The sequence below is a fragment of the Coffea arabica genome, chromosome 3e (assembly GCF_036785885.1).
Source record: "Coffea arabica cultivar ET-39 chromosome 3e, Coffea Arabica ET-39 HiFi, whole genome shotgun sequence".
Taxonomy (NCBI): Eukaryota; Viridiplantae; Streptophyta; class Magnoliopsida; order Gentianales; family Rubiaceae; genus Coffea; species Coffea arabica.
In genome coordinates this window covers 1,866,792-1,893,505 of record NC_092315.1, presented here as the reverse complement: position 1 = coordinate 1,893,505, position 26,714 = coordinate 1,866,792, and the positions used below count along the sequence as shown (strand labels likewise).

The 26,714-nt window shown below is 36.8% G+C and overlaps 5 protein-coding genes across 6 annotated transcripts; 2 read left to right on the top strand and 3 right to left on the bottom strand.

Annotated features, from left to right (window-relative positions):
* The first annotated feature begins 8,583 nt into the window (after positions 1-8,583).
* Positions 8,584-11,819, top strand: LOC113738134 (CASP-like protein 1E2). The gene is made up of 2 exons (XM_027265325.2): positions 8,584-8,983; positions 11,327-11,819. The coding sequence occupies exons 1-2, from the start codon at positions 8,733-8,735 to the stop codon at positions 11,664-11,666; spliced, it is 591 nt and encodes a 196-aa protein (XP_027121126.1). The 5' UTR covers positions 8,584-8,732; the 3' UTR covers positions 11,667-11,819.
* A 677-nt stretch (positions 11,820-12,496) lies between these two features.
* LOC113736740 (uncharacterized) lies at positions 12,497-13,594 on the top strand. The gene is made up of 2 exons (XM_027263826.2): positions 12,497-12,913; positions 13,045-13,594. Exons 1-2 carry the CDS (start codon positions 12,620-12,622, stop codon positions 13,417-13,419), a joined length of 669 nt encoding a protein of 222 aa, XP_027119627.1. The 5' UTR covers positions 12,497-12,619; the 3' UTR covers positions 13,420-13,594.
* A 293-nt stretch (positions 13,595-13,887) lies between these two features.
* LOC113737888 (UDP-glucosyltransferase 29-like) lies at positions 13,888-17,347 on the bottom strand. Its single transcript, XM_027265029.1, has 5 exons — positions 17,243-17,347; positions 17,093-17,161; positions 14,420-15,005; positions 14,178-14,312; positions 13,888-14,069 (listed from the first exon to the last, which is right to left on the bottom strand). The coding sequence occupies exons 1-5, from the start codon at positions 17,345-17,347 to the stop codon at positions 13,888-13,890; spliced, it is 1,077 nt and encodes a 358-aa protein (XP_027120830.1).
* Positions 16,648-22,609, bottom strand: LOC113738132 (uncharacterized). 2 transcript variants are annotated; one of them, XM_072084208.1, is made up of 12 exons: positions 22,481-22,609; positions 21,399-21,673; positions 21,022-21,156; positions 20,768-20,922; positions 20,581-20,674; positions 20,227-20,297; positions 20,025-20,131; positions 19,072-19,196; positions 18,717-18,805; positions 18,248-18,307; positions 17,775-17,879; positions 16,648-17,479 (listed from the first exon to the last, which is right to left on the bottom strand). In XM_072084208.1, exons 2-12 carry the CDS (start codon positions 21,544-21,546, stop codon positions 17,360-17,362), a joined length of 1,209 nt encoding a protein of 402 aa, XP_071940309.1. In that variant the 5' UTR covers positions 21,547-21,673; positions 22,481-22,609; the 3' UTR covers positions 16,648-17,359. The 2 variants fall into 2 exon arrangements, with proteins under 2 accessions (XP_071940309.1, XP_027121123.1); XM_027265322.2 differs by having other exon boundaries at positions 21,399-21,680; positions 22,481-22,608.
* On the bottom strand, positions 22,111-26,515 carry LOC113738133 (E3 ubiquitin-protein ligase MIEL1). The gene is made up of 12 exons (XM_027265323.2): positions 26,202-26,515; positions 25,614-25,701; positions 25,355-25,411; positions 25,210-25,242; positions 25,038-25,115; positions 24,833-24,876; positions 24,675-24,715; positions 24,125-24,207; positions 23,943-24,034; positions 23,765-23,834; positions 22,809-22,850; positions 22,111-22,609 (listed from the first exon to the last, which is right to left on the bottom strand). Exons 1-12 carry the CDS (start codon positions 26,249-26,251, stop codon positions 22,484-22,486), a joined length of 804 nt encoding a protein of 267 aa, XP_027121124.1. The 5' UTR covers positions 26,252-26,515; the 3' UTR covers positions 22,111-22,483.
* Between the last annotated feature and the right edge of the window lie 199 nt (positions 26,516-26,714).

The following is a 26,714-nucleotide window of genomic DNA, read 5'->3' as shown; positions in this document are numbered from 1 at the left end:
TTTGGATGTGATTGGTTGGAATTGCCAACACGGCAATGATTTGAGATAACTGTTGAAGATAATTTCGTCCATTTTCGTTTCATTACCATTTTCTTATATCGATGTGGGCTCTTGACCATATACATGTATAAAATTCAAACAGAATCACAAGCCAACATTATTGTATCTTTTCCTGGTTTTCTATTTTTATTTTGTCAATGGAGAAAAAGGCGCAGCTTGGATAAATATCTATAATCTTTGGGACAAACCAAATTAGCTAATTATCTTCTCAACAGTCAGGAGATTCAACATCTTAAACGATTGGAATCTTTATCATCATCAAGAAGCAGGATACTGTGGCTGAGGTAACAAATGATTTGGTTAAGAGCACCAAACGTTTGGAAGCAGGATACTGTGGCTAAGGTAACAAATGATTGGTTAAGAGCACCAAACGTTTGGAAGCTTTGTGTAAAGCCAAAAATGATTCTGGACGTGTTTATGTGATGTACTGTCGTAATTTGTTATGGGACCTTAGTTTGCTGCTATGAAAGTGAAACAAGCAGTTGCCGCTGAGAATGCTGGCCCTGTTGGCGGATTTCAGGCCATGTTCAGTTTTTGGAAGGATTAATTAGCTTGATTTGGTACCTTGAACAATTCCAAATCCATTGGAAAACTGTTCTTTTAACCATTTGGACTCAGCATTAGTGAAGCTTATTGCTTGATTAATCCACGCAAATGACGTCTAGTGGGAGGGCTGCTTCTTAGTGGAAGACTAGCCACTTCAGACAAACTATTACTGTGTATTATTTTAAAAGAGTAGAGAAAGTAAACAGATGCTAGGTATGAGGTGGACATCAGCTTCAACAACAAGATTACTTCTGTTCCAAACCAATTGGCCAAATTAATACTGGTAAGTGTGCATTGTATAACGAAGATTTTATTTTAAGGATTTCTATAAAAGTTGAGCAAATCCAGGCCCACTCTTATAATCAGATGATATAAGGTATAATACAAAATTCACTACAAGAATTGTCTACAGCTTCCAATATGTTTTCTTCCCCCCCCCCCCCCTCTCTCTTCTGACGCTGCTTCTGTTCAAGGCTCTGTTTTAATACAGAAGGCAGTGTTTTAATTAATTTTGGCTGCGGGTTGCTTGTAAATTCTTGTTTTGGATAAGCTGGTGGGACTACTTTGAATTCTTTGCAATTACTTAAAACTTATCCAACTTGAATTAATGGTTTGCAAACTCAAAATGATGGGAATTCAGAAGTTTCAGGAACATTTTCATTTTTCTTTACTTGCTAGCTGGTTTTGACATGGACGCTTAGCTTTAAGACAAGACAATATCCTTCGTACAATTTCACAAGAAATGTCAAGAATTCAACGTTTGTGATTGAGATTCTTGAGAATACCACCTCTTCACCTAAACACACGTCATCTGAAAAAGAGTTCTTATCCCTCAAAAGCTTGAGTGAACTGGACCTCTCGAATATATATATATATATATCATGAGTAATTTGGCGACTACATAATCCCCCAGTTTCCTTCATACTCCTTTCACTTCATGGTTCATCTACCCCTTAGCCCGACGCTCTGCATCCTTTCCTAATAAAAAAGACAGAGACATCTTTGTCACCTTCTTTTGTTTATAGGTGATAGGAGGGAAAACCATAGTGAGTAGATTCCATTATACTCATATTATATCCGTATAATTTAAAAAATTGTATTTCATATTTTTTTAAAAAATATTGGTGCTTTTCAAGTAACCATATTATACAAGTAATAGTAAAACTTTTCACGTATTACTAAGTGTGCGCAGGTGTTTGTTGCCTAAAGAGGATTTTTCATTGAATAAATAATAGTATATTTTGGAAAGAAGTAGTTATCAAATATGATAAAAATAATAATAGTACATTCTAATTGCAGCACACACTTGTGTACTTTGTTTTATTAATGCTTTTAAAATTTTATCATTCTCAAAAGACTCTTACAGATGTCAGTTGAAAATCGCCTAGGAATAAACATAAATTGTTTCAGACAAAGGAATATCCTCCAACGACTAGTTGTAGCAACGTGTTAATATGTCTTTGTGTTAATTGCACAACAAAAGCCACACTTCAATTAAATGTGTCTATAACACCATTTCAATAATTATGCCAACACATAAGCATATATGAATTGTACTCGACGCAAAAAATGTTGCAAAATAATTCCATATTCCAAACATACTCAGATATCTCCATAAATCAAAACTTTAGATGTACCAAAATGAGAGTATTTCGGTAAATATATCTAAACACACTCTACCCCTCAGTTGTATCAAAAGCTTTAAAAAAAAGTACACAACATTCCACATTTTCAAAAAACCCTTATCCATGCAGTTGAAATTCAAACCTCCTTTGACCATAACTCATTCTTATACAGTATAAGGATATTTCACGAATTATACTTCAATCTTTGAAAAATTTTTAAAATTTAAGTAAGAATAATGACATACTGTCCAAATTATATACAAAATAACAGCTATATATATGTTATATTTTAGCAAATTTATAGAAAGAGAAATAAAGTGGTAAAATTTTAATAAATTTAACCTCTCATATACAAGTATAAGAGTTAAAATTAGTGCAAATGTAGTATAATCGTTGAAGATTATTGTAATTTTACTGGTACTTTTGGTTCCGAAATTTCAAATATATTCGTGTTATTCATGTACAAATTCATATGCAAAATTTTGTCAAACACGTATTTTTACACCGAATTTTTAATCGCACTTGAATTTTTCGAAAGTGTTGGTTAGGTTGGACTCTAGGGATTTATGGTTATACCAACTACTTGTTGGTCCAGTACTCCTCCTTAAACAGACAAAATAAACAGAAATTTAACATAACAAATTGAAGTTCAAAGTGAAAGGCTGAAGTTCAAATTCAAAGTCAAACCTCTCTTGTTCCATTCTCGGAACATTGACCAACCATTGTAAGACTAGAAAGGCTGAAGAATCTTTCTAGGCAGTCTAATTACAAATGTCCATTACAAATGAAGCTCCCGTTTGGAATTATGGTGCGTTTACAAAAACGAGTAGATAAACATGCATGTTGAATGATTTGTCAGACGATGTCTGATCCTCGACTAGAACCATTATGGGCCTAATCTAATGGCCCAACATGGCAGGCCACGAAGTTGTCTGCCCAAGTCAAGAAAATGGTGGGTTTTCTGAGGTATAATCCAAAACTGGAACAAATTTGAGCCTTTGAGAAAGTCCTCGGTTGCCAGTCAAATCACATACTACTTAATACTTCAACATTGGATACCAAAGATCATTACTCGCTTAGGCACGATAAGTGTCAAATAATTATATGGCTTGACGCCCCCAAAAGCCAATTTAGGTTGTCACTCTCATTTACCAAACAAGCTTGAATTCGTCTCGTAGTTTTGTTATTAGAGTTAATCTCGTATATATATTATATTAACGAGCATAAATATATGCCATGTGTATAAGAATTATTAAAGTTCAAATTCTGTTTAAAATGATGTGACATATATCCATACTCGCTATCGTCGTATGCGTTGGTTAACATATAGTTCTAGTGCATTATATCAAGAATTCCATCAAATATTAATCAAGTAAATCTGACTCATTTACCTTGTTATTGTGACCAAAAAAAAAGGGTGGATAGAAGACAAGAAATCAAATAAGAAGCTACTAATAGCCTAACAAAACATTTGTTTTTGTTTAGTTCAAAAGAGATTCTAAAGCAACCATATATTTTTTTTAAAAAAAAAAGAGCAAATCGATTTGTCTCCAAGACCTAGTTTAATTGGAGAGGAGCATTCTTATGAAGTCCTCTCGTTTCTTCCTTCTTTCTCGTAAGATTTGGAATCTTTACCAAAAACCACATGGTTATCAAATTGATATCTTGTAGCACCGGGTTTAGATGTTTGATGGCTTGTAGCATCCATTCACTGTAATGTATAAAACCACAATGCATCTATCCTTTTCGCTTCTGCAAACGGCATTAAGGTTGATCCTGTAACTTTCTACATTAACTCATTAGCATATCTAATATCTTCATTCTTGGTGTATAGGTGATGTATGGTCCATGTTTAGTAAAGATTTGGACCTACCTTGCTTTGAGGAAGTCTCTATTCTGACTCTCTATTGATTTGAGTCCCGTCATCTCTCAGGAGTCAAGACAATCCTCAAGCTCAAGAACCTACTCAGAAGAATGAGACAGACAACGCCCAAAAAATGATGGGATCCATTGATATTTGAAAAAGTCTTCTGCTAAAACGCCCGTCATTGAGATGTCAATTCTTAATCTAATACCCTCCCCACTTTTGTCCAGCTCAAATTGTGTCATTTGGACTTTAAGATACCAGGTACGTTTGAATGAGAATTGCAGTATCGAAAACAAAATAATCTGTCTGGTTACAATCATACTTCAGCGTCACATATTAATATCGATCGGTGAAGATCTGGTGCTGCAGTGTGATCTGAGTTGGGACAAAAGACGTATACAGACATGCATCCAAGGATTCAGTGGAAGAATTAATGCATGCATACTCATGTCTTAATTTTCATGAAAATTTTCCATGTGCCATGAAACCAAATTGGTTAATCTAACAGCACACTTGTAATATTGGCATACTCATCAGAATTTATTATGGGAATGTAACTGAGAGTTGTTTATGTGCATAAGGAATAGATATTTTTAGACGCTTAAACGCAATAGCAAAATAATCATCAATCTAAACAAGAAGTTAGTAAAATCATGTATGATAACAACATCCAGGTTTGGACATATGTAGGGATCACTAATAGAAATGCATGGTGCTTGCCACCAATTTCGCTGCAGTAAAGTCGTTTGAAACTGGTAAATAAAAGAACGGAGGCGAAGTATTGTTTTGCATGGACAGGGAGTGGCGCACACTCGAGTCTACTCGAGCTAGATTTTTCGAGTTAAAAAATTTGGACTCAAGTTTAATTTTGTTTTGCATTACTCGAGCTCAAACTCAACCTTATCGAGCCTAATCAAGCTTAATTCAAGATCAATCGAGCTTAATTGAGTTTAAGAAATATAAATTTATATGTTATATATTTTTAAACAAGGAATAAAATAGACATTTTATACTCGTAAAATAAACATTTCATACTAACTCAGTTGAATAACTGGAGTTGTTCGAATTCGAGTTCTCAAATTCTATCAATGCGAGTTCAAACTTGAGTCACGATCGAGTAAAGTAGCAAGCTAATTGATTAAATTTGACTCATTTGCACCTTGAGAAAGATGATGGGGTGCTTTGACTTTTGTTTACAAAAATTTTGCTAGAAGGCCAAAGTTGCTAACCACATCTCTTCCTCAAGGGCTGAGACTTGGTCTACATCATCATTCTGAAGTCATGAAAGGATCAAACCAAAGGCTGCTTTGTTTCGTTCATACTCCTACAGGGTAGGGTGACTGGGTGAGAGCAACACATCATTGATTAGCCGCCATCAAAACAAATCTAGATAATTGCGTAAAAAAAAAAACACATCTAGATAATTGGACCATTTGGTTTGTGGGGAGCATGTGGAAATTTGACCAACAAATGAGGAAGGAGACTGTGGCTCCCGGGCAGACACGACGCCTCTGATAATATCTTTGGAGCTCTACTCTCTAACAAACAATACATCCAACCAAATTCAATAAATGCATTCACACCCCGCAGTCTTGTCTCGACTACTGTTTACGTATACATGCTACCCACTTTATGTCTCTATCCTATCCTTGAACCAGAAAAGAGTCAAAAAATAAATGATATGGACAAAGACTACAATTGTATCTTATTTGAAGGACTCTATATACTTGGAAAAAAAAAACCTCTTACGAGTTTGTCAATTTTACCTCAAATTTAACTGTTGTTGTTACACCGGGTTGGAATTTACTTACTCAAATGAAGTCCAAAATTCTTTTGCGTCGAATCTGCCCTCGTTAACAATCTCTGGCTTCTTGATGATGCGGGGATCAGGGCCCAGTAAAGAACTAGTCGATTGTCTCCCACTGAAGGAAAAAAAAAAAAAAAAGTGCTATAATATATGATATATCCTATCCTATCCCTTTTAGTATTAGCACTATAACTAATTTAAGTCCGTCACTTTTATTACTCTAAAGTCTAGATTAACAGTTGGCCCAACGAATGGCTTGTCCGGGACCCGTTTGTCTCTAAATAATTGATCCTATTGCGGAGGCGGACCGGTGTCGAATTTTCCTACAATTTTACTTACTACTACAACTTTTTCACTTGTGAAAAGGAAATGCCATGTTTTCGCACGTTCAAACTTCACATCAATTGAGAGTTTGTTTACTCATCAATGAAATCAAAAATGCGTTTCCAAGTACTATTAACTTAACTAGTAAGAATATTAATCAGGTGTTCGTGAAATTTCTAGTTTGATTTTTATATTCTTTCGTAGTTTTGTATTTTTATTGTGAGGTTTAAAATCATTTTTGAACTAAAAAAATTTTAGTTAAAAAAAAAAGCTAGATAAAAAGGAAACACAAAACTTATCAAAAATGCCTGCATTACTAGTTTAGATTTGTCATGTCAAGAGCATAGTTGTCAAAATCGCGATCCGGATCGTAGGATCGTACGATCCTACAATCCGGATAACCAAAATCGATCCGGATCGTATTCAGAGTCGCAAATCATATTAATCTCTGTAGGATAGCATAGAATCGTAGCAGGATCGGTAGGATCGTGTAGGATCGGTAGAATCGTACGATCCTACAATTTTTTTGTAAATTTGTGAAATACGAAGCTCCATTTTGCAAGTAAATGAAAATATTTGTGGTATATTTGTAATTTATCAAAGAATTGCAACCTTTAATTGCAATTAGGAGCTTTTGGTAGGATCTTACGATCCTACGATCCGATCCTGTGAAACTAAAATCGATCCTAAGTAGGATCCCGATTTTACAAACCTTGGTCAAGAGTTACCTTAATGGAAGCTTAAATTCCGTGTAAAAACCAACTGCGGCCCACTTGTTGTAAATGTAAATCCATTTCCTTCGTGAAACCAAAAAAAAAAAAAGAGAAAAGTATAAGAGCTTGCCTTTGACTAGCATTTCACGATGCAAAGGTTATCAATCCCGTGCCGTATTTTCAGCTCCAAAGTTAGTAGGAAAACCAAAGAATTTTGTGTGATTTGTAACGTTAGTTGATTCTGGAGTATTTGTTTAATGAAACTTGACTCTTACATCAAAGATACAAATTAATAATTAGAGTCAAATCAATTCTTCAGTTACACGCCTCAAATTCAAGTCGTAAAAAATCTCTCCTCCTATAGTTGAATAGTAGTAATAAATCAACTTGTTGCCGGTGGGAACAGAAAAATGGTCAACTTGGATATTGCTAATCAGGCTGCCAAAAGATTTCTTCAACTCCAATAAAGAAAGAAAAGCTTCAAATCTTCTGTCCACAACTGTCCCTCTGTCCCACGAAGATTTTTCTTGGGTCAATTAATCACGTAACCCCTTCTTCTGATGGTCATTATCTCCTAATTATCTTCTAGTAATTGTGTGATTCCAATTGAACTCTGTGAATACTGCCACTATAATAATAACTTGCTCCAATTGAACTCTGGAAATGGTATGATAATAACTTTGGACTGATCATCATTATAATCACAGATTAGGAAACAAAGTCCATATAAATCAGCAATCCAACACTGCTGGCATTAGCCATTAATGTGAAGCCGCATCTCTCCCATGCATTAATGTGAACCGATATTTTGCACCAATCCGTCACGGCTCGCAGGCTGCCAGATCAGTTCTCGTCGTGCCCGGGTAAAGCACAGCTAAATGACAGTAAAGCCCTTTAAAAATACCAATATGTATTTTTCTTCAACGAATGAAACTTGGTGTAATGAGTAAGTAATTCGAGTCCCAGCCTAAGTGAAAAACATGAAATCAAGAATATATTCTCGGGCCAAAAATAAGAAGTCATCCTTTCTAAATTATTTAGATAATAGAAACATTGCTTATAAGTTTTTTTTTTTTTTTTGCCTAGTTTTGCTATTTGCAGCACTTGGGGGGTTCTTTTCTTTTCATTTTTTTTTCAACTTCAATATGCAACTCTTGACATACATGGCCCAGGAACCTCTATTTGAGAAGGATAGATGAGGCATTTAGGGATATTAATGAACAAAGTTTGTCACAAGGAAATTTCTTGATATTCATTCAAGTATATACACAACATGAATTATTATAATTGACTTAAATTACAAGAGATTTTTCTAACTTGGTACCTTAAGGGTAGAAATTATATATGAGGAGGGTTGGATTAGATTGGATAGTAAGATGGAAGGGATTTAAAAAAAAATGATGGATATTATTTACGTCAACAAAGTCAGAAGGGGTACAATTGTCTTTTACAAGTTTATTCTTGTTTGCCAGGACAATTGCTCTGGAAATAGCATAGGCAGACCATGACTTGCGTCTACATCAACCCTCAACTACGCGTACTCCGCTTCATCGCCCTCGATCGTACAAACAGGTATACGTTACAGCAACACTTATATGTTCATTCAAGACTATAAAATCAACCCATTCGCCTCCTCCTCATATGTACTACATTATTTAGTGGGCTCCTAACACAGCCAAATATCACCTCCTCTATTTTCAATTTCACACCCCTTCCTACTGCTACATATAGAAGCTTGCTCGCAACACAAAAGACACAGATAGGAATCCCTTGTTAGTTTTCCTGAAAGAATGGAGAGTCAATACATCGGTAGCAATGGTGGATTGGAGGGGCGGGGAAAAGAAGTTGAGGTGGCCAACAAAAGCAGCGTGAGGGGATCAGACGTGATCTTGAGGTTCTTGGCTTTTGCTTCGACGCTTGTGGCAGCCATAGTTCTGGGAGTTGACAAGCAGACTAAGCTGGTTTCCATGACTGTGGTTTCAACCCTTCCGCCTATAACTGTTCCGGTCACGGCTAAGTGGCATTATATGTCCGCCTTTGTGTAAGCGCCTCTCTCTCTCTCTCTCTCTCGCTCATTCTCCCCACAACACAAACACAAAATTAAGCATGCATGTTCAATATCAATTTTGTAGATTCTTCATTTTTTTTTTGTGTGTGTATTTTTAATGTGTGAAAAAATAATTAGAAAGGTGTTTTGAGACTTTGATGTTAATTGCCCTCTCTATATACTGATTTTGAGTAAAAGATTAGAAAGATGTTTTCAAAAAAGACAGTAGTAGTATTTCAGAGGGAAGATTTTCGTGGTAATTCTTTTATGTTTAGTCCTCCTTTTACAACCTTGAGGAATTCTACTTCTCTAATACTAAACTTTTATGGAAATTATTATGTACCCTTGAAGCGAATTTCTAGTATATGTGGACCTTTAAAAACAGTGAAGCGTTGAAAAAAAAAAAGAAAAAGGTTCATACATCCTCTGAAAAAATAACCTCCAATTATGCATTTAGGATTCCTATCTTAATATCTATGAACTGTTGGCCATTGCATGACAAGAATACTGGTCCAGAGCAATAAAATACTTAGTATCCAAATTATTATTATTAGTAGTAGTAGTAATAAGAATACCGAATCTGGCCTGGCTAAGGCGAATTTTGTGCGATGTGAACGTGGCGACGTCAGATGAAATTAATGCAAACAGCTGCTAATTTATAAGCAAAGCTATGCACCCACGTCTATAATTGAAGCAAATAAAATATATTGCACAGCTTTGTATCCATCTATAAGAGAAGCAAATAAAGTATATTTTCTGTGAGAACTTGAATTGTGTTTTCTTGATATGGTGAGTCCACAACTTGAAATGTGAACTAGTTCATAGGTTTTTAGATTAACATCCCATCAGCCGACCGCTTCGTTCCTTTTTGCTTCCCAATGGTGAAAAACGGGACAAAAAACAAAACAAAGTAACTCAGACCATGGTTCAAAGAATAAGCTTAGCCCGAGATGACTCGGCCGAGTTATCCTCGGAATAATGCTTTCTGTTCCGATAGATATCAGGATGAGATGATTTTAAGATACATGGATCGTATCACTGAGAACTTGGCTGAGAAGTCTCCGACACAGATAGAAACGGTTGAGTCACACTGAGTCATCCCGAGTCAATTTATTATAGTATATTTTACAGATTTTCTTTTGCTTATTTTTTTTTATTTTGCATATTTTTTTTATATTATTCACAATTTTTTAAAGTATTAAATGTTTCAAAATTTATGTATCATCGAGACCGCGATCGATATGACGAGATCAATGTGGGACGGTTCGAATTGCAACCGCGACTTTGAACCATGAATCAAACGTACTTTTTTTTTTTATATATACAAGGCAGAATTCTAAAATCGAGAATTCTCTGCTTTCAATTCTTTCCATCTCATCTCTCAACCCAACCCGGCCAACTTGTTGGATCAAATCAAGGTCAATCATATCTGTATTTCATATGCCCTTTGCATGTGCATGCCATAAAGTACGTCTTTGTCTAGATGGATGGATGTGTAACGAAAAGTTTCAAGTCCTTGTGTGATATAAATGAAACGATTGCGAGTTGAATTTGCAAAGTCGTCGCCCCGGTTCTTTTTAATCAGCCCTTTCCTTCTTTTTTTCTTTTTTCTTGTTTATGTTAAGTTCTCCTTTTTCATTAATTGTACCCACAAAGGTAACAAAAATTCATTGATTGGAAAAGTACTTCTAAAGACTCCCAATTCCAGGGCTATATAGGTTGATAATGGAGAGATAATTGAGCTCAAACATGTACGTGCTCACGTCGACTTCAGTTGCCCCTATTGAAGTCATTAGGCCAACAACCCCAGCAATTTGTCATTTATGTGACAAATGGTCCTATCCTATCCTATCTCCCTCCTGTGTTAATATCGCCAACTCCCCTCCCTTTGTGGGAATCATCAGCTGGGAGAGGGAGTTGGCACTTTGCTATATAGGCGAATAAAATATGCCCTTTTAGCTAGGCTTGGCCCGTCTTGGGCATTCAATATCAATGGAATTGACAGGAAAAATGGACCTCAGAAAGTTACAGATATCTGATCTTTTATTACTACAAATCATGCACCTTACTCATCTTCTAACAGTTTTATTATCAAGGGATTACTAATTTAGTGAATAAAGATGATTTAAGATGGAAATTTCAAATTTTTGACATCGTCCTTCAAATGAAAAGCCTTTGTAGAACCCGAAATCAGGAGAATTATGCTGAACTATAGCCAGCTACACAATAATCAAGTCAACAACAAAAATTACATTTGGAAAGGACAAAAAAGATAGAATGCAAAAAAATCTTGCATGTATCCATATCTAAATCTTCCAATGTTGATGTTGGCTTCAGGTACTTTGTGGTGGCAAATGTTGTAGCATGTGCATATGCAGCCCTTTCACTACTGCTTGTGTTGGGAAATAGGGGTGCAAAGAAAGGTCTTGCATTGATGATCATCACCCTTGACCTAGTGATGGTGGCGCTGCTCTTTTCCGGCGGCGGAGCTGCCTTAGCTGTTGGCCTCATCGGCTACCGAGGAAACTCCCATGTGCAATGGAACAAGGTTTGTAACGTGTTCGGAAGGTTCTGCGATCAGGTGGCTGGAGCCATTGGCGTTTCCTTGCTCGGCTCAGCAGCATTTCTCTTGCTGGTGTTGCTTGCTATGATCAACCTACACAAGAAACACAACTAATGCAAATAAAGTTCAAAAAGCAATTTATGTGTTCCTTTTTTTTTTTTTTTAATTACTATATATTATTCAAGAAAGGAATTTAAGGTGTTAATGTAGCCGGCATTACTTACTTACTCATCTATTATTAAATTCATGGCACCTTTGTTTTGCTCTTGCTAGCTTGCATCAAATGTAGAAATTTGAGATCATGATCATTATTTTCTTTGTGCTTGACCTTTGCTCGCAATTACCAAAATCACTTCTTCTTCTTTTTTTTTTATGAAAATTTTAGCAGCCACAAAAAAAAATTCAGGCATCTTCATGGGCTTGATCAATTCAGGCAAACTCGATTTACTATCAAAGAATCGCCATGGCAGATTGGGGTCCAACCCAACCCAACCCAACCATGCAAACATCAAAGATCATTACGAGCCCACCTTCAAAATAAAAAAAAGAGGTCAATCTATAAGATACAGTGGTCCAAGAGTTTAACACGTGTCAAGATCTCATCCTTTCTTACAGCCCAAGCACCATCCCATGTGCCGGTTTTACTTGCAAACAACTTAAAACAGTAAAAACTGAAATCAGTTTTCGATCAACGACCCAGATCAACTCAGCGGAGAAGAGTAAACGGGGGATTCCACAGTCTCAACCAAAATCAGGGGTGACGAGTCTGATGATCATAAATTTAGATGATCGAACGGCTCAGGATAAGAAAAACTACAGCAAACTGCATGCATGCAATGCAAAATTTTATCAGGTCCCTGCACATGACCGCTCAAAGTGGACATAACCTATATATATATATATATATATATAATCAGTTCTCTAACGATTTCCTGCAAAATTCCTTCACTTTTCTCCTTTCTGTTTCTGCGCCAAATATTCTTCTTCTAACAGTCTCTTAAATGGACCCAAAACACACACAACACACACTAGAAAGTACTAGACAGTAACTTATTTAGGTGTCTGATATGATTGCCAAAGAAAAGGGCCGAAAACGAGTGAGCGAGGAAGAGGAAATAGGAAAGCTTTTCATCGGAATTATGGAGGGGTATAAGGATTCATTGATTCCACCATTGTCTGAGTTCAATCCCGCGATTGAAAGGACAAATTGTGAAAAGGGTTCGAGCAGTTCCAAGAAAAGAGATAGGACTGAAGCTTCTGAGATTAAAAGTGTCCAAAATGAACGGAATAGAAGAGGGAAAATGGCTGAAAGCTACTCCGTTCTTCTGTCTTTGGTCCCTTCTCTCTTCCCAATTCCCAAGGTAAATTCAACTCGTCCAACCCATTTCGAATTTTTACTTCTTTCTCATTGAAGAATTCGAAAAAAAAATTGTGTGATAGTATAATTTTTTGTAAGGTTTGAAATCAGTCGTTTTTGATATTTCTTATGCAGCCCTCAAGGGAGAGGACTCTGACAGAGACAATAAACTATATTAGAAGTTTGGAGCAAGAGAAAGAGAGATTGGAAGGTCTGAAGAGCTCATTACTGCAGAAGCCAGTCTTATCTGGTTGTACTACGTATTTGATGAATCCCTCTGTTACTGCCAGTTTATGCAATGGTGTTGCATTTTTTGGGATCCAATTGCCTGCTAAAAGGGGTTTATTGAGAAAGATTGCCAAGGCTTTTGAGAAGTATCATGCCGAGGTTTTGGAGGTTACCATATTCGTTAATGATCACGGAATGTTGACTTTAACTGGCACGTTTATGGTGGGGAATGATGGAGCTTTTGTTGTTGAGAAGATCAAGAAAGAAATTCTGATTCTGTAGATAGGTGCTATATGTATTGATGATTATTAAGACTTGATTCAGGGCCAGGAAATTTTGTTCTTATTCAGTTTTAAGAAGAGATCTTTATCTTTCATTAGGAAATGCAAGTATTTTTGGTGCTGAAGTTGTGTCTCAAATTTATATAGCATTACGGTGCAAATCAGAAAAATTTTGATTCTCATCATGTATACAACATTATTCAGAAAACAAAGTTTTGAAGTTGGTCTTATGATCCAGGCGTACTAACACTGTTTCTGTGCTGCTCTTTTATCTTGAATGAGTTTAAAGCCTAATCACAACAGTCATTCCGAATTCTTGATTTGTTTTGCAAGTTTCATAAACCATTGCTTATCATTTTAAAATCCTAGTAAAATCCCAAATTCGTTTTCATACAGAAATGATTGTAATTTGAGAGTTAAGGAAATGAAATCCTCAAACAAACAGGGGGCAAATTGGCAACTCTAAATTCTAATAGGCTACAATTTGTAGCCTGGTTCTTGGTTCAGCCCATCTCTGCTCCACCACAGCGCTGATTTCTTCCTCCACATTCGACTGAATTCTTTCACTCAATTCTCTTGCTTTCTTCCTGATATCTTCTCCAGCGTTCTCCATTACTACTGTTCTGGCTATCTCCGCAGCCTTTGGCATCCCTTCTTCACCCCGACACCAATCTCAACTACAGGCCTAGCATTCAGAGGCTGATCAAGTCGCATAGCCAAATGTTATGCTCTCCATGATCGAACTCCATCCACACTGACAAACAAAACCACCAATACTTGGGTGGGCTAGAATCTTGGCCTGAGGAGCCCATCCCTCCAATATTAATCCCTTCCCTTTCACTTTGTCAAGATATCCTTCAGGTAGTGCTCTTTCAACACTTGTTTTCTCCCCGCCTGGAAATCTAATTACCCAAATATGGTTAACATTGCTATAATCCAGGCCATGAGCAATCTCTAAGATTTCCTCGGATAAAAAACACTCGCTACCAAAAGAAACAAACATGCTTGAGGCTCGAGGTTCTCATTTAGCCATTGCATTATCTTAGAATTCTTATCATCATCATCAATAGGGTCCTGAACAAGTGAACCAACTGGAATTGTCTTTTTCTTAGCCAAGGCAGAGAGAAACTCAATGTACTTACTCTCGATGTCATTGCAACTTTTGACCAAGATGACCTCAGAAGATAGATCAATACAATCAAAGACTCGTTCTTTATCTTTGCCATCATTTAATGTGGATTCCCCACAACTTATCATCTTCTTCATTTCAAACTCCCTCAGAAAAATTGTGGCAGCTGGAAATTGAACATTGCGATTTTTGAACAGGCGAAGCAAGAAAGCAGATGCAGTAGCTCCGGTAGTTTGGAAGTGAACTGCTGGAATACGATGGACTAAAGCTATCAGAGGCACCCATGACTGGTAGATGTCATATATAAGCAAGCAAGTCTGGTTGAATATTATTGATGATGCTGGAGAAGGATGAGCATTTCCAAAGCTCGAATGAGGGTGACAATGAGATGGGGTGCTAGGCCATTGGTTGTATGTAGTGGGGGGGAAGCTCCAGCAAAGATGGACGGTGGAGTTCTTCTAAGTTTATTGAAAGGTCAAAGCAAGTTCTGGAGAGAATTTTCTCGACGGAGGTGAGATTGATAGGAGTTGAACAAAAGTAGATGCTGAAGTTTCACTTTGCGAGTTTCTTAGCTAGCTCAAGAAAAGGAGAAGTATGACCATGAGCCAGCCGTGGAAACATCAGAACTCCAAGACACGGTTGTTCTCTTTCCATATTTGAGTCTTGCAAATCAAAAGGAGAATGAGATCACAATGACCAAGTGTTTCGAAACTTAGAAGTGAAGAAGATGAAGGAATAGTCCAAAAGAAAGGCATTGCTCAGTTGTCCACTGCCGTTGCCATCAACTTAGAAGGACTTGGTAATGTTTTATGCAATTTTAGACAGCTCGAAGACTTTGAAAGTGACCAATGGCCGGCCAGGGTCAAATATTAAGATTTGCAGTCTTAATAAATATTTAGTTGCTGTGATCGACATTTTGCATTTGTAGATGCAGAGCAGAATGGACTGGAATAGAGAAATGGTGAACTTGTTATTCAATTTTCGAACACTCATAAGCATCTACAGTTAAAATGCAAATTTGCCTTGTTTCCTTCTTTAGGATTTGTTCAAGGTTATGCTACTTCTTTCCTTACAGACAGCCAAGCATTCTTCCACCATCAGCGCAGAATTGGTGAAACTAAATTTGACACGCTCCAACCGCTCAAAGTCGATTAAACCTTTAGAAATTCCTATTTACAGTTAAGGTCCAAGCCCATCCATCATTTCACTCCTAGAGTTGATATTAGAAGTGGCAATTTGGATTGAGATCCATTTATCCATCCATATAATCCATAATTAAATGGATAATGGATTGTCCATTTATAGTATTGGTTTTAAATGGTTGATCAAAGTAAAACCATTAAATTAAATGGATTTATATGGATTATCCACAAAAACCATATATATCCATTTACTTAAAAACCAAATAAAAGAGAGGGAAAGGAAATAATTAAAAAAAGGAGCCATCCTAAAATTGCAGTTGGGGTGTGAAAAAGCCGTTCCCGTGAATGGTAACCAACCCTGAAACTGAATGTTGGGGTTTACTGCTGAACTAATTAATCATTCCTTTGTTTCTTCTTCGAAACTCCACAGTACTTGGGATTTCGATTGGCTTTGAAGAGGTCAGGACAAAGGGAACATGCCCTGCTTGGTACACCCATGCACCTGATTACTAGATGTTGAGCTCAAAAGTCATCCGTGGCTTTGGTAGTAGACATTGCTAAGTGTTGTGTGAGTACGAATAAAAGCTAGTGTTGGTATTTTTGTAGATACCCTACATACGGTCTATGCAGGACTTCTATTGTTTGGGCTAGTTTGCAATATATGGCTACTCTGTCATATGTAATATATATATACATATATATATAATAATAATAATAATAATAACTTCAGATAGTTTTTTAGTGAAATGAAGGTTCATTTTGCTTGAATTTACATCCGTGGTATTTTGTGGCTTGAATTTACAAGAAATGGTAATACAAAAAAAAAGTAACAAAAATATTTAAATGGATTATAAATGAATAATTGGTTTTTATTTAATCCATTTAGATCCATCCACTTAGATCCATTTATTAAATGGATTGGATAAATTTCATCCACCATCCATTAAGTCAAAACCAATTATAAACCATTTATCCATATTGCCACCTCTAGTTGATATCATATTAATCATCGAAGTATCAAATTAAGAAGTGATCACACAGGCTCCAACTTTCACCTATATAACGGCTCCCAGAGCAAGTCTTACCACATCCGAATATATATCTCAAATCCAGATCTGAAAACCATTTCATCTTTTCCCTCGGCCCCAACTTCCAGCTGTGGGCATTCATGCGAAATTTAGAGCCGTAGTCATCCAACATAAAAGAAGAAATGAAGAAGCTCTCCTTTATCCTATCTCAAGTACCAGTTGTTAACAGTAGAGCAAACGGCAAATCCTCTTCCTTTCTCTAATCAACTATCAGGGTATTCAAGTTTCTGCATGTTTCTCAACTGAGCAAACTACACTTGCTTAACATTTCCCCGCCCGGCTGGAGGGCGCCAAAGCAAGAAGATGAACAGTTACATTAACTTCATGCATAACTATCAAACCAGTTGCGTATGGAGAAAGCAAAATTGCACGCAGTTTGGAAGTCTGCTAAAAGCAGTCAAAGATCAGTAGTACGCTTCACCATTGAGCACCTACTCGTGTAACATCTGTTCAACGGCCAGGTACGCAGATGTGATTCTTTGGAAGCATGAAGTAATACAACTGCTGTTCATGATGAAAACCAAGCACTTCTTGAGCAACAGGCAACTTCACATGCAACTTGAACACCATTGACCTCAATTTTCAACTCAAAATGCCTGCTTTTGTGGTCAAGTCATCAAGATTTACATTTACTTCTGCACCGATGCTTGATAAACTGACAATCATGGCAGGAATACTTTTCTGTAGTGCAGCAGCGACATCCTAGAAGATAAAGGAAATGATTATTGTGCTTGCACAAGTGGCATCATTCTTTAATTACAACATCCAAAATCATTGAAAAACATGTAGTCCTATTCTTTGACACGAGGAAGAGAAAAAGAAGATGATGAAGATAATGAAAAACATTTACTTCTCAACTAAGTCTGGCAGTTTTCCAGCTGTGGGCACGTGTGTGTGTGTGTGAGAGAGAGAGAGAGAGAGATGACTGTTGAACAACAAAAGAGATCCCCATTTAATATCAGTCTATAGGCATAACAATTTAACTAAATAAGTTTACCTTTTTGTGTTCCTTCTTTTGGTGCTCAATAACCTCCAAAGGCCACTCACTAACTAACTTTTGAAGTTGACTTAGCATGCCTTGCCTTTTTCCATCGGATAAACTCTGGTTTCAAACACATGCAATGTGTCAATATTCATGATTCTGGCAACATATTGAAGAAGGAGGAGGAGGCAAGATTTAAGCTCGCATTATAACCAGGTCCCAGCATACTATAGTTTTCTTCTATGGCAAGAAAAAGTTAACACCTGGTATTAAAAACTGCCAGACAAAGTATAAGGGGTATCAATTTTTTTAACCTATTACTAACTTTTGGCCAATGCAAGTGATACTTTATCCAGCTTTAGCATTTCTATTGGACTGAAAATAGGTGATCCACTTGTTTTTGTCCTTAAAGACTTAATAGAACAGGATATAAGTTTATTCTATAATTTCTCCACCAACTCAACTCATGCATCAAATGAATAAGTAACCTGATTGAGTTCTTCAATGACAGCAGCAGCACTCTCAGGCTTGCTCTCAAGCAGAAAACCCTACAACCAACAATCCAAAAGTTGGAAAAAAAAAGGGGAGAAACTAGTCAAACTAATGAGATCCTAATTATCTAAAGAAAAATACATTTTTCTGAAGCAGGTTGAAATGCATTTAAAATCAAGCTGATGAACAGTAAAAAATGAGAAAGTACAGCAGTAGATACTCTGATGCTTTATTCTATAATTTTTCCGCCACTACTTAATTGCTTGCTATCACTATGGAGCAGAAGGATTAACTGAAGGCAGTTATTCATCACTGGTTGACCAGAGATGAATCCCACTATAAAGAAAAAAGAAAGCATAAAGACGATTCTAACAAGGTTTCCATTGAAATATATTGCTTGGAGACGCAAAGGATGCCCAAATGGAGTAGCACCTTAAACTTGTCCAAAAGTAGCAGCTGCATTACCTTAGCACAAGAAAACCCGCTTGCAAGAGTATGCTGCTTCTTTGATTCTGATCTCAGTTTCTCAACTTTCCATAGAGAATCAACATCTCCTGAAACAGGTACAAAAAATGAAATTATTAACTATAAAAAGATTCAGTCAGCAGACGTCAGAAAAACCATATCTTAAACTACTCTATCCCAACCTAATGGCTTTGATTTTCCACAGGATGATGCAGAATTGTTTTCCTCAAATCGCAATTGTGCCATGCTTACAACAGCCAAATTAAAGGCCACAAATATTTTAAACAAATAATAAAAGTAAGAAATTCCATAATTAAGGAGGATGCATCAGGAATAGAAAGGCAACAGTCAAGACCTCTTTTAGCTGCAAATTCCATCCACATGTCAATGGTAGCCTGTCGCAGGTTCACTCCTCCAGCCTTGATAAACCTTTTTGCATATTTAGACAGTAAACCCCATTTCTGCGTCTCATAACATATTCTGCAACAATGAGACCAAATATCGATAACATGACAACTCCACTTGAGCAATGAAGCATACATATAATGAACAGCAACCTCTAAAAACAACATGGACTAGTGAAGAACTCCATTGTTGCCACTTTTACCTAGTGAAGGGTGTCATATGTCTTAATTTGAAAGATGCTTCAAAAGCTTATTTATCTACAGCCTCGGGAGTTAATCATGGGCATGAGTGGCATATAGGATTTTCAAAGGTAAAGACATCAACATAAGCAACAAGAACCCTATCAGGAGCATTTAACAAAACAGTTATACAAAATATCCGTGTTCTCATTAAGCAAATTGTGAAATTTGAAGTAGAAGATGCAAACATGTGCCTAATGGGAGGCTAACTCCATCTAGGTGCCATTCAAAGATGGATTAACAAATACAATTTCTGACTCATGCAGGGCTTCACATCTATGATTTTTCACAAGTAAAAGCAATGCAAAATGCAATTTTCTTGGGTAAGAATTTAAGTTTTAGAACTCATATCCATATTTGAACATACTCAGCTAAATCCAATGGAGAAGTACATCTATGAACCAGACAAAAAATATGACTATCAATACATGCAGAACTTGGAAAACTGCATAACTCACCATCAGTTGTGTTCAAATAGTTAATAATGAAAGCCAAAAACTACAAGAAGACAAAATCTTCATTAAAATCATGACATAGATGAACTTAAAATAAACAAGAATTATTCAACAAGATATCACCAACAAAAATCCCAACAAAGAATTCAAAGCTTCAAGGCACAGAGAATGATGAAAAAATACGAGTGATGTGTAATCACAAAATATACCTGAAGACTATATCAGCGGTGCCAGCTTGTAGTGGTAGATTATTCTTCTTCAGAAGTTCCATTATATCTGCCATGAGTTTAGAATCTTTGTGCTGCTTAGCATACAACTGCAGCCATACAACACCGGATCAATTAGCATGATAAGAACTGCAGCAGATTATGTCCTACACCCAAAAAAGCACCAAGATTATATCTTTGTTACCAGTAATTGATGAGCTGATCCCACACTAGGAGTTAATCCATATAGATTATGCTTCCATAATGCCTTCTTACCTGCATATAATAAACCTTAAACATTTCAGAAGCAAAATAAATGTATCTTCACTCTAAAGGCCAGCAAGCCAAAATCAACGTGCACAAGTGTCTGTACTCTAGAATTATTCAGGTTGATGGGTGAGAAGCATTCCTCAAAGTATGCAGATGCCCATTTAACTGACACATGATCCACAAGCAACCAAATGTCTATCGACCAACACAATGCCCCCATTTTGGTCCCCTCCCGACTCCAAAAAAAAAAAGGGTTCAAAAAGCTATGAGCTAAACGAGAATCCCATACCATAATCAACAGCCCCAACACGTACACATGCTTTTGTAACTTCTTGGCATAGGGCACAATTAAAGTTATCATGTATCCGAAGATTTGACAGTCTCTGCACAAGAGAATACTTGATTAATAAGAGTGAAGCAACAAATGTGAGTGAAAGAGATTCGACAACCTACTAACAAAAAGAGCAAGAACTAACAAATATTCGAAGCCTCTGCAGAACATCGAACAGAAGCTTAATATCTTCACGGGTAGCACTCTGTTGAACGAGTGACCACAACCACGCATTAGGAGGCGCAGATTTCTGTTCTGAAATAGATTTCAGAATTTTATCATGTAATTCCCTCACAGACTCTGCGTTTCAAACACCATAAGAACAATTGGGCTTTGTCAGCCAACATTTTCACCATAACGAGTAAACAAGAAAAAGATATCTTTTGAAAGAATCCTCACCTGTAGGAGCACTATCAACTGCATTCGATTCAGAAGAAAATAATTGCTTTTGCATTAAAACCCCCATTGGCCAACGTTGCAATACATTATTTGAGCAGTTCAGTCCCACTTGTAATCGATTTCCACGGATAATCCCTGTAAAATTTTTCAAATTCCACATCAGAAGTAAAACCAACAGCTTCTTCCTATCTTGTAATTTTAACAATTTCCTAAATTTCCTTTTTTTCTGCCGACTCCTCCTTCTGCTTTGAAAAAAGCAGCTTTCAAACCGAGACGATTTTTTTTTTCGCCTTAAGCTAAAGTAGTCGCATTTTCTTCTTTCTTACATTATTAAAAATAAGCAAATTTTTTAATAAACAAATAACAAGGGGAAGTACCCGAAGAGGAGAGAATAGTGGAATAAAAAGCTCGCCATTGAGGAGTTGAATTGAGTTGAGAAGAGTCGACTCGGACTGAGTTCAGAAGAATCGAGGACCGGCTGGTTAAAGCCCTAGCGAGTCTGCGAGTTTCTGGGAGCGCTCTCATTTTCACTTCGGAGAAGATGGCAGTGTTTGGAAGGAGACCGGGAAGAGTGTGCCGCGACTTAAGGTGGAAGAGCGGAGTTTTTGCAGAGTGACGACGTCGTTTGACAATTGAGGCCTCGAGCGGAACCCTGAAGCCTGAAAGTCAAGGTTGGACAAAAGGCGGTACTAGGAGGAAAGACGAAGAGGCACGCTTTTGGTCACTTAATGAACTGATGACTATACCCATTTTGTTTTCTTTTTTTTTTTTTTTGTTTGGAGCGCAACCATTTTCTTTTTTGGTTTAATTGCATTCCTCTATTCTCCAAAATTGTGCTTCTATTCCTACCAAAAAATAAATAAAAGAGAAAAAATTGCTCCCCTCCCATTTACCTTGTGTAGTTTTGGAATGTGAGTATTTATTATATCTAGCATTACAAATAAACCTGTAATAAATCTCCTTCTTCAACAATCCGTAGAGTTGGAAAATCTTTCTGATAACCTAGCAAGTAATTAGTTAATTCAATTTGTTTAGTTAGAGATATAATTTTTTTATCCCAGATGAAATTTGAGCATAATCAATATTAACTTTTCACGAGTGAGTAAGAGATCTCTAATTCAAGTTTTATAACATCGTCTTACTACTAATAACGCAGGCAAAAATTTGGAAGGCACAGATACACGTGCCAATCATTTTGGCAAGTACATAAAAAGAAACAGATGAAAAAGTCTTGCATCACTTCGTTGATTTAAGTAGGAGCAGGAGGAAGAATTGAATTGAGCTTTGAGTGGTTTCCAAAGCTCCAATTGCTTTTGGTCATTTTTTGCAACAAAGCAAATTGTTCAATGTCTCTCTTTTTCTTTTTCTTTTTAATTTTTGGTTTCAATAGTCGGGTTGGCTTCCATGCAGGCATGCTGATTGAAGACGCCAAAAAACTCCTATGGGGGTTGCCACTTACCAATCACTGGGGAAGAACGGGAGGTGCAATTGTGCGAGTATTATACGATCGACAGTGGCTGCATTTCTGTCCAATTATATGGAAGAAGACCTCTGTTGTGTCATTGCAGTCATTACACAAAATCCATACCTGCAAGAAGAAGAAGGGCCGTGATATATCAGATGTTCCAAGTTGCTGCTTCAGGAGGAAAGTAAGAGCAAAAGACTAGAAATTTGTATGATAAAAAAACATTGCTCTCTGTCTCTCTTCTCTCCTCAGCTTCCCTAGCTGATCAAGCGACGCTACTTGGAGAACAAACAGGTAACGAGAGGGATGACAAGGGATTTACCTTCCTATGTCTGTAGTCCTCAGGCATCACAGTCTCTTCAATCTGAAAAATGGAAGAGATTCTGTTAGACATCTGAAACTTACCACAAAAATTTCTAAGTGAATCCGAGACTATACATTATGACAAGAGACAATTAACTTTACGAATGAATGAAATCGGGGAGCAAACTGCGAATAAAACCACGGTCAGCATAAGAATGACTAAAATCCGACAGTATGATTAGAAAAACAAATTAGCTAACTGAACTTTGAGCAGCTTTGGTCTACAGGGAGCAACTTTGGTTATCAAAACTGAATAATCCATCGTTGACTGTGAAATGTTGCATGTTAGAGTATGGTCACGGCAATACAAAACCATCCATCATCAACATTAATGTTATGCCCTTCTGCACAGTAAGGATTTATCCATTTGGCTTTCTACTAGCTCTACACATACCCCAAATCTCCTTTTTGAGTTTAGATATATAAAGGTCATTTTGTGAGGTGTGAAGTTTGCCGCAATCTCTTCTTCTAACTAATCCAGGCATGATGACTAACAAGAGGTCAACCAGCAAGAACTATGGACAATAAGCACATTTCTACATGCGGAAGAACTATGGATAGCAGGGCGACTCTCTCAAGATTTTGCACTTGTCGTAGGTACAAAAGGACCACCTAGTAGAAATCCAAGCCAAAAATATAACCTCATAAAAGTGGCCTTTTAATAGAGTTACCAGTCATGCAAAACAGGATGAACAAACTCCAGAAAGCATCAAAGTGGATGCTGGGGGAAAGTGACTGAAAACATAATTAATGCACTCACATAGATAAAAAGAGTACAAGATTCTTAAGGAACAGAGGAAAGTCCTTTGGTGACTGAATCTCAATTTTAAAACCTTCATGAAACATAATCCGAACAAGTGGATACCACTGCTAAAGTATAGTCTTCACTTGGCTTCAGGGATAGCGTAAACCTACCTCCTCATCTATTCTCTTCCAGATTCTGGACATGTCAATTATTGACCTGGAACATATGGGGCAGCAATACCTGAAATTTAATCATCAAAGGCAATATTAAACAAAGTAGTGAACCACTTTCTTATTTATATATGAAAATAAGAGGCAAACTAATGTTTACAGGGAAGACCCAATTTACTTGTCATGCTCTATCATCTCGTGGTAGCATTCACAGTGCATGGTATGCCCACATTTCATAACAGTTGTGTCTTTCAAAGAGTCAAAGAGATACTGAAATTCGAAACAAGGAAGTGTCACAAACAGCAAGCTACCTGAGTTTCTAAATTCCCTTTATGAGAACTTGCACTTAACAAAGCTAACCTCATAACAAATAGGACAGTGATGCCGCATCGAATTCTCTACGCACAAATGATTGTCACGAAGACCAACTGAATAGCAAGAGCCTGCAAGTTAACTATATTAGCCCAAAAAACACAGAAAATGTGTTTGAAACCAAATTATTAATTGCATAATTACATTTTTAGCAGAAAATAAAGATCATGCAAACAGCAGAAAAGCTGAAAACATCACGGGATGAGGTGCTTAAAAAAGTGACATCCTTCAGCCATTGGCAGGGCTATTACGAGCTGAAAAACGTACATTACTTGAGCAGTGAACAGGAGCCCCTGATCACCATTACTTTACAATGAGCTATTTATATGACAACTTATTTCGAGAACTTGTAGGAGTTACAGAAAACGCTAGACATCAATATCTGCATATGTACAAATATGCAAAAGATTAACACGGAGACCACTGTGCAAAAGTTAGATGACATTGCTGCAATTCATTGAGATTAATGCATAAAATCCAAAAGGAACTGTTCCAGTTTTAATTCTAGAGACAGGTATAACAAAGAATGCTCACATACCACATTTATTGCAGTGGAAAAAGTTCTCTCGACCACCAACTCTGCATAATAAATAAAATAAAACAATAAGAAAAGCTCCTGACTCAAACATCAATTAAGTAGAACAATATTTTTCCAGACAGAAAGAAAGGGGAGGAAAAAAGGCTCGGGTTGTAAACCTGCAGATCCCGCAATCATCGCAGTGGAATTGCCCTTTATCAACCTGTAATAAGTTGGTAGCAGTTACAATGGAAAATGAACAAGCAGAATCACAGGAATAACTTGAAAGCGGTTCAAACTTATTTCAGGTTCATATTCTAATGAAATAAAGTTCAAACTCTAATGACATTTATGCAGATTAAAATGAAGGCTAATGTCAATTACATCATCATCATAGAACTTGCAAACTTCACAAAAATATTCTCCCATTCTGACGCCACAATTTGTACAAACTTGAGCAACCTGTAGAAGACAAAGACAAATGACCATGGAATTATTGACAACAATGACGAGGACAAGAGTAAGAAGAAAGAGATAGCAGTCAAATGACACATACCGGCTGCTCTGTGTCACAAACTGAACAGATAACCTAAATGACCAAGGGAGAACCCAGTGAGCTCAAAATCTACAAACTAGTACATAATTAGATAAGGCAAAACAATTAAACGACATGAAGATTACAGTTTTTGCATCTTACATACTTGCTTCACATCATATCTGATCACTTCATGACGGTCGAAAACATTCCGCAACATACTCTGATGATCCAGACAGACACAAGTAACAAACGAGTTACATGAATTGAACCTCTTAGATTGAACTGATTCTGTAATATGAAAGAAACTCCATTGGAATTCCTTATTAAACTACAATAAGCGCTTAGGTCCAAATTAGGAGGAGTAAAATCAATATTAAGCTAAACAAAAGGAAATAACAGTTTCTTGCATTCATCCATACTACCGTGGACTCGTTGTGGCAATGACGACAATCAAAGACCTCATTACAGCAAGGAGCTCTAATCTTGCATCTTCTCCGATAATGCTTGCATCTACAAATTCAAAAATAAAAAGGGCGATAAATTCCATGCTTCAATCACTAGGACTAATGAGAACTCAAAATATAGGCAACAGGAAGAGATCCCACACAGGAGTATCCAAAAACAGATCAGGAAAAAGGGTATCTTCCAGAGGGATAGACAAAACAAAACAACATAAAGACTGAAACTTTATCTATAAAACTGATTGCAAATGACCTCAGAACAACCAATAAACATATGCGGATTACAAAAGAGAAACCAACTACCAATCAGACAGTGAAAGATAAAAACTTTAAGCACGAACAATCGAGCTAGTTACCATAACCATAAGAACATCAATCTTCAAGTTAGACGTCAAACCAAAAGCAAATCTCTATCAACAACCAAAGACACATGCATCTAATTGCATGCATATACTCTCATACTTGCATATACTCTCATTCAATAGCAAACGCATTCAAAAGCATGTTGTGATATAAATTCAAATAAGGGAAAAAGAATGAAGCAAGTACCCGTAACCCATCTTCCCAAAATCAAGGCGATCATTGCAGGAGCCATCCATTTCTCTTATAAGCAAGAATTTCAATCCCAACTCACGCCGAAAGATAGCAAGAGCAGAGAAAGAGGGAAGGCTAAGAACAGGAGGGGAGGGAAGATGGGATTTGTCCAAAAGCCTTGAATCAGATTGAAATGGCCTTATTATATGTCACCGGACAAAGACTCCATTAATAAAGGGCTGGAATTTATTGGTTCAGAATAAATAGGCAGGAATTTAGTGTAGATATAAGTAGCAACTCGCATGACCACATTTCGTGCTACTTAACTACAACCAATATACTAGTGCTTTTGTCATTACTATATTTGGAAAGTAGGATATGACATTATTATATTGGTAGTTTATAGATTAGGGAGAGAGATGAAAGGATAAGGTATGATGGGAATCATGGGATGGGAATGGAATGGGTGACAAAGGGACAGAGTGCCGTATAATGGGCGAATGAGATTGCTAAAAGTGAAAGCAAACT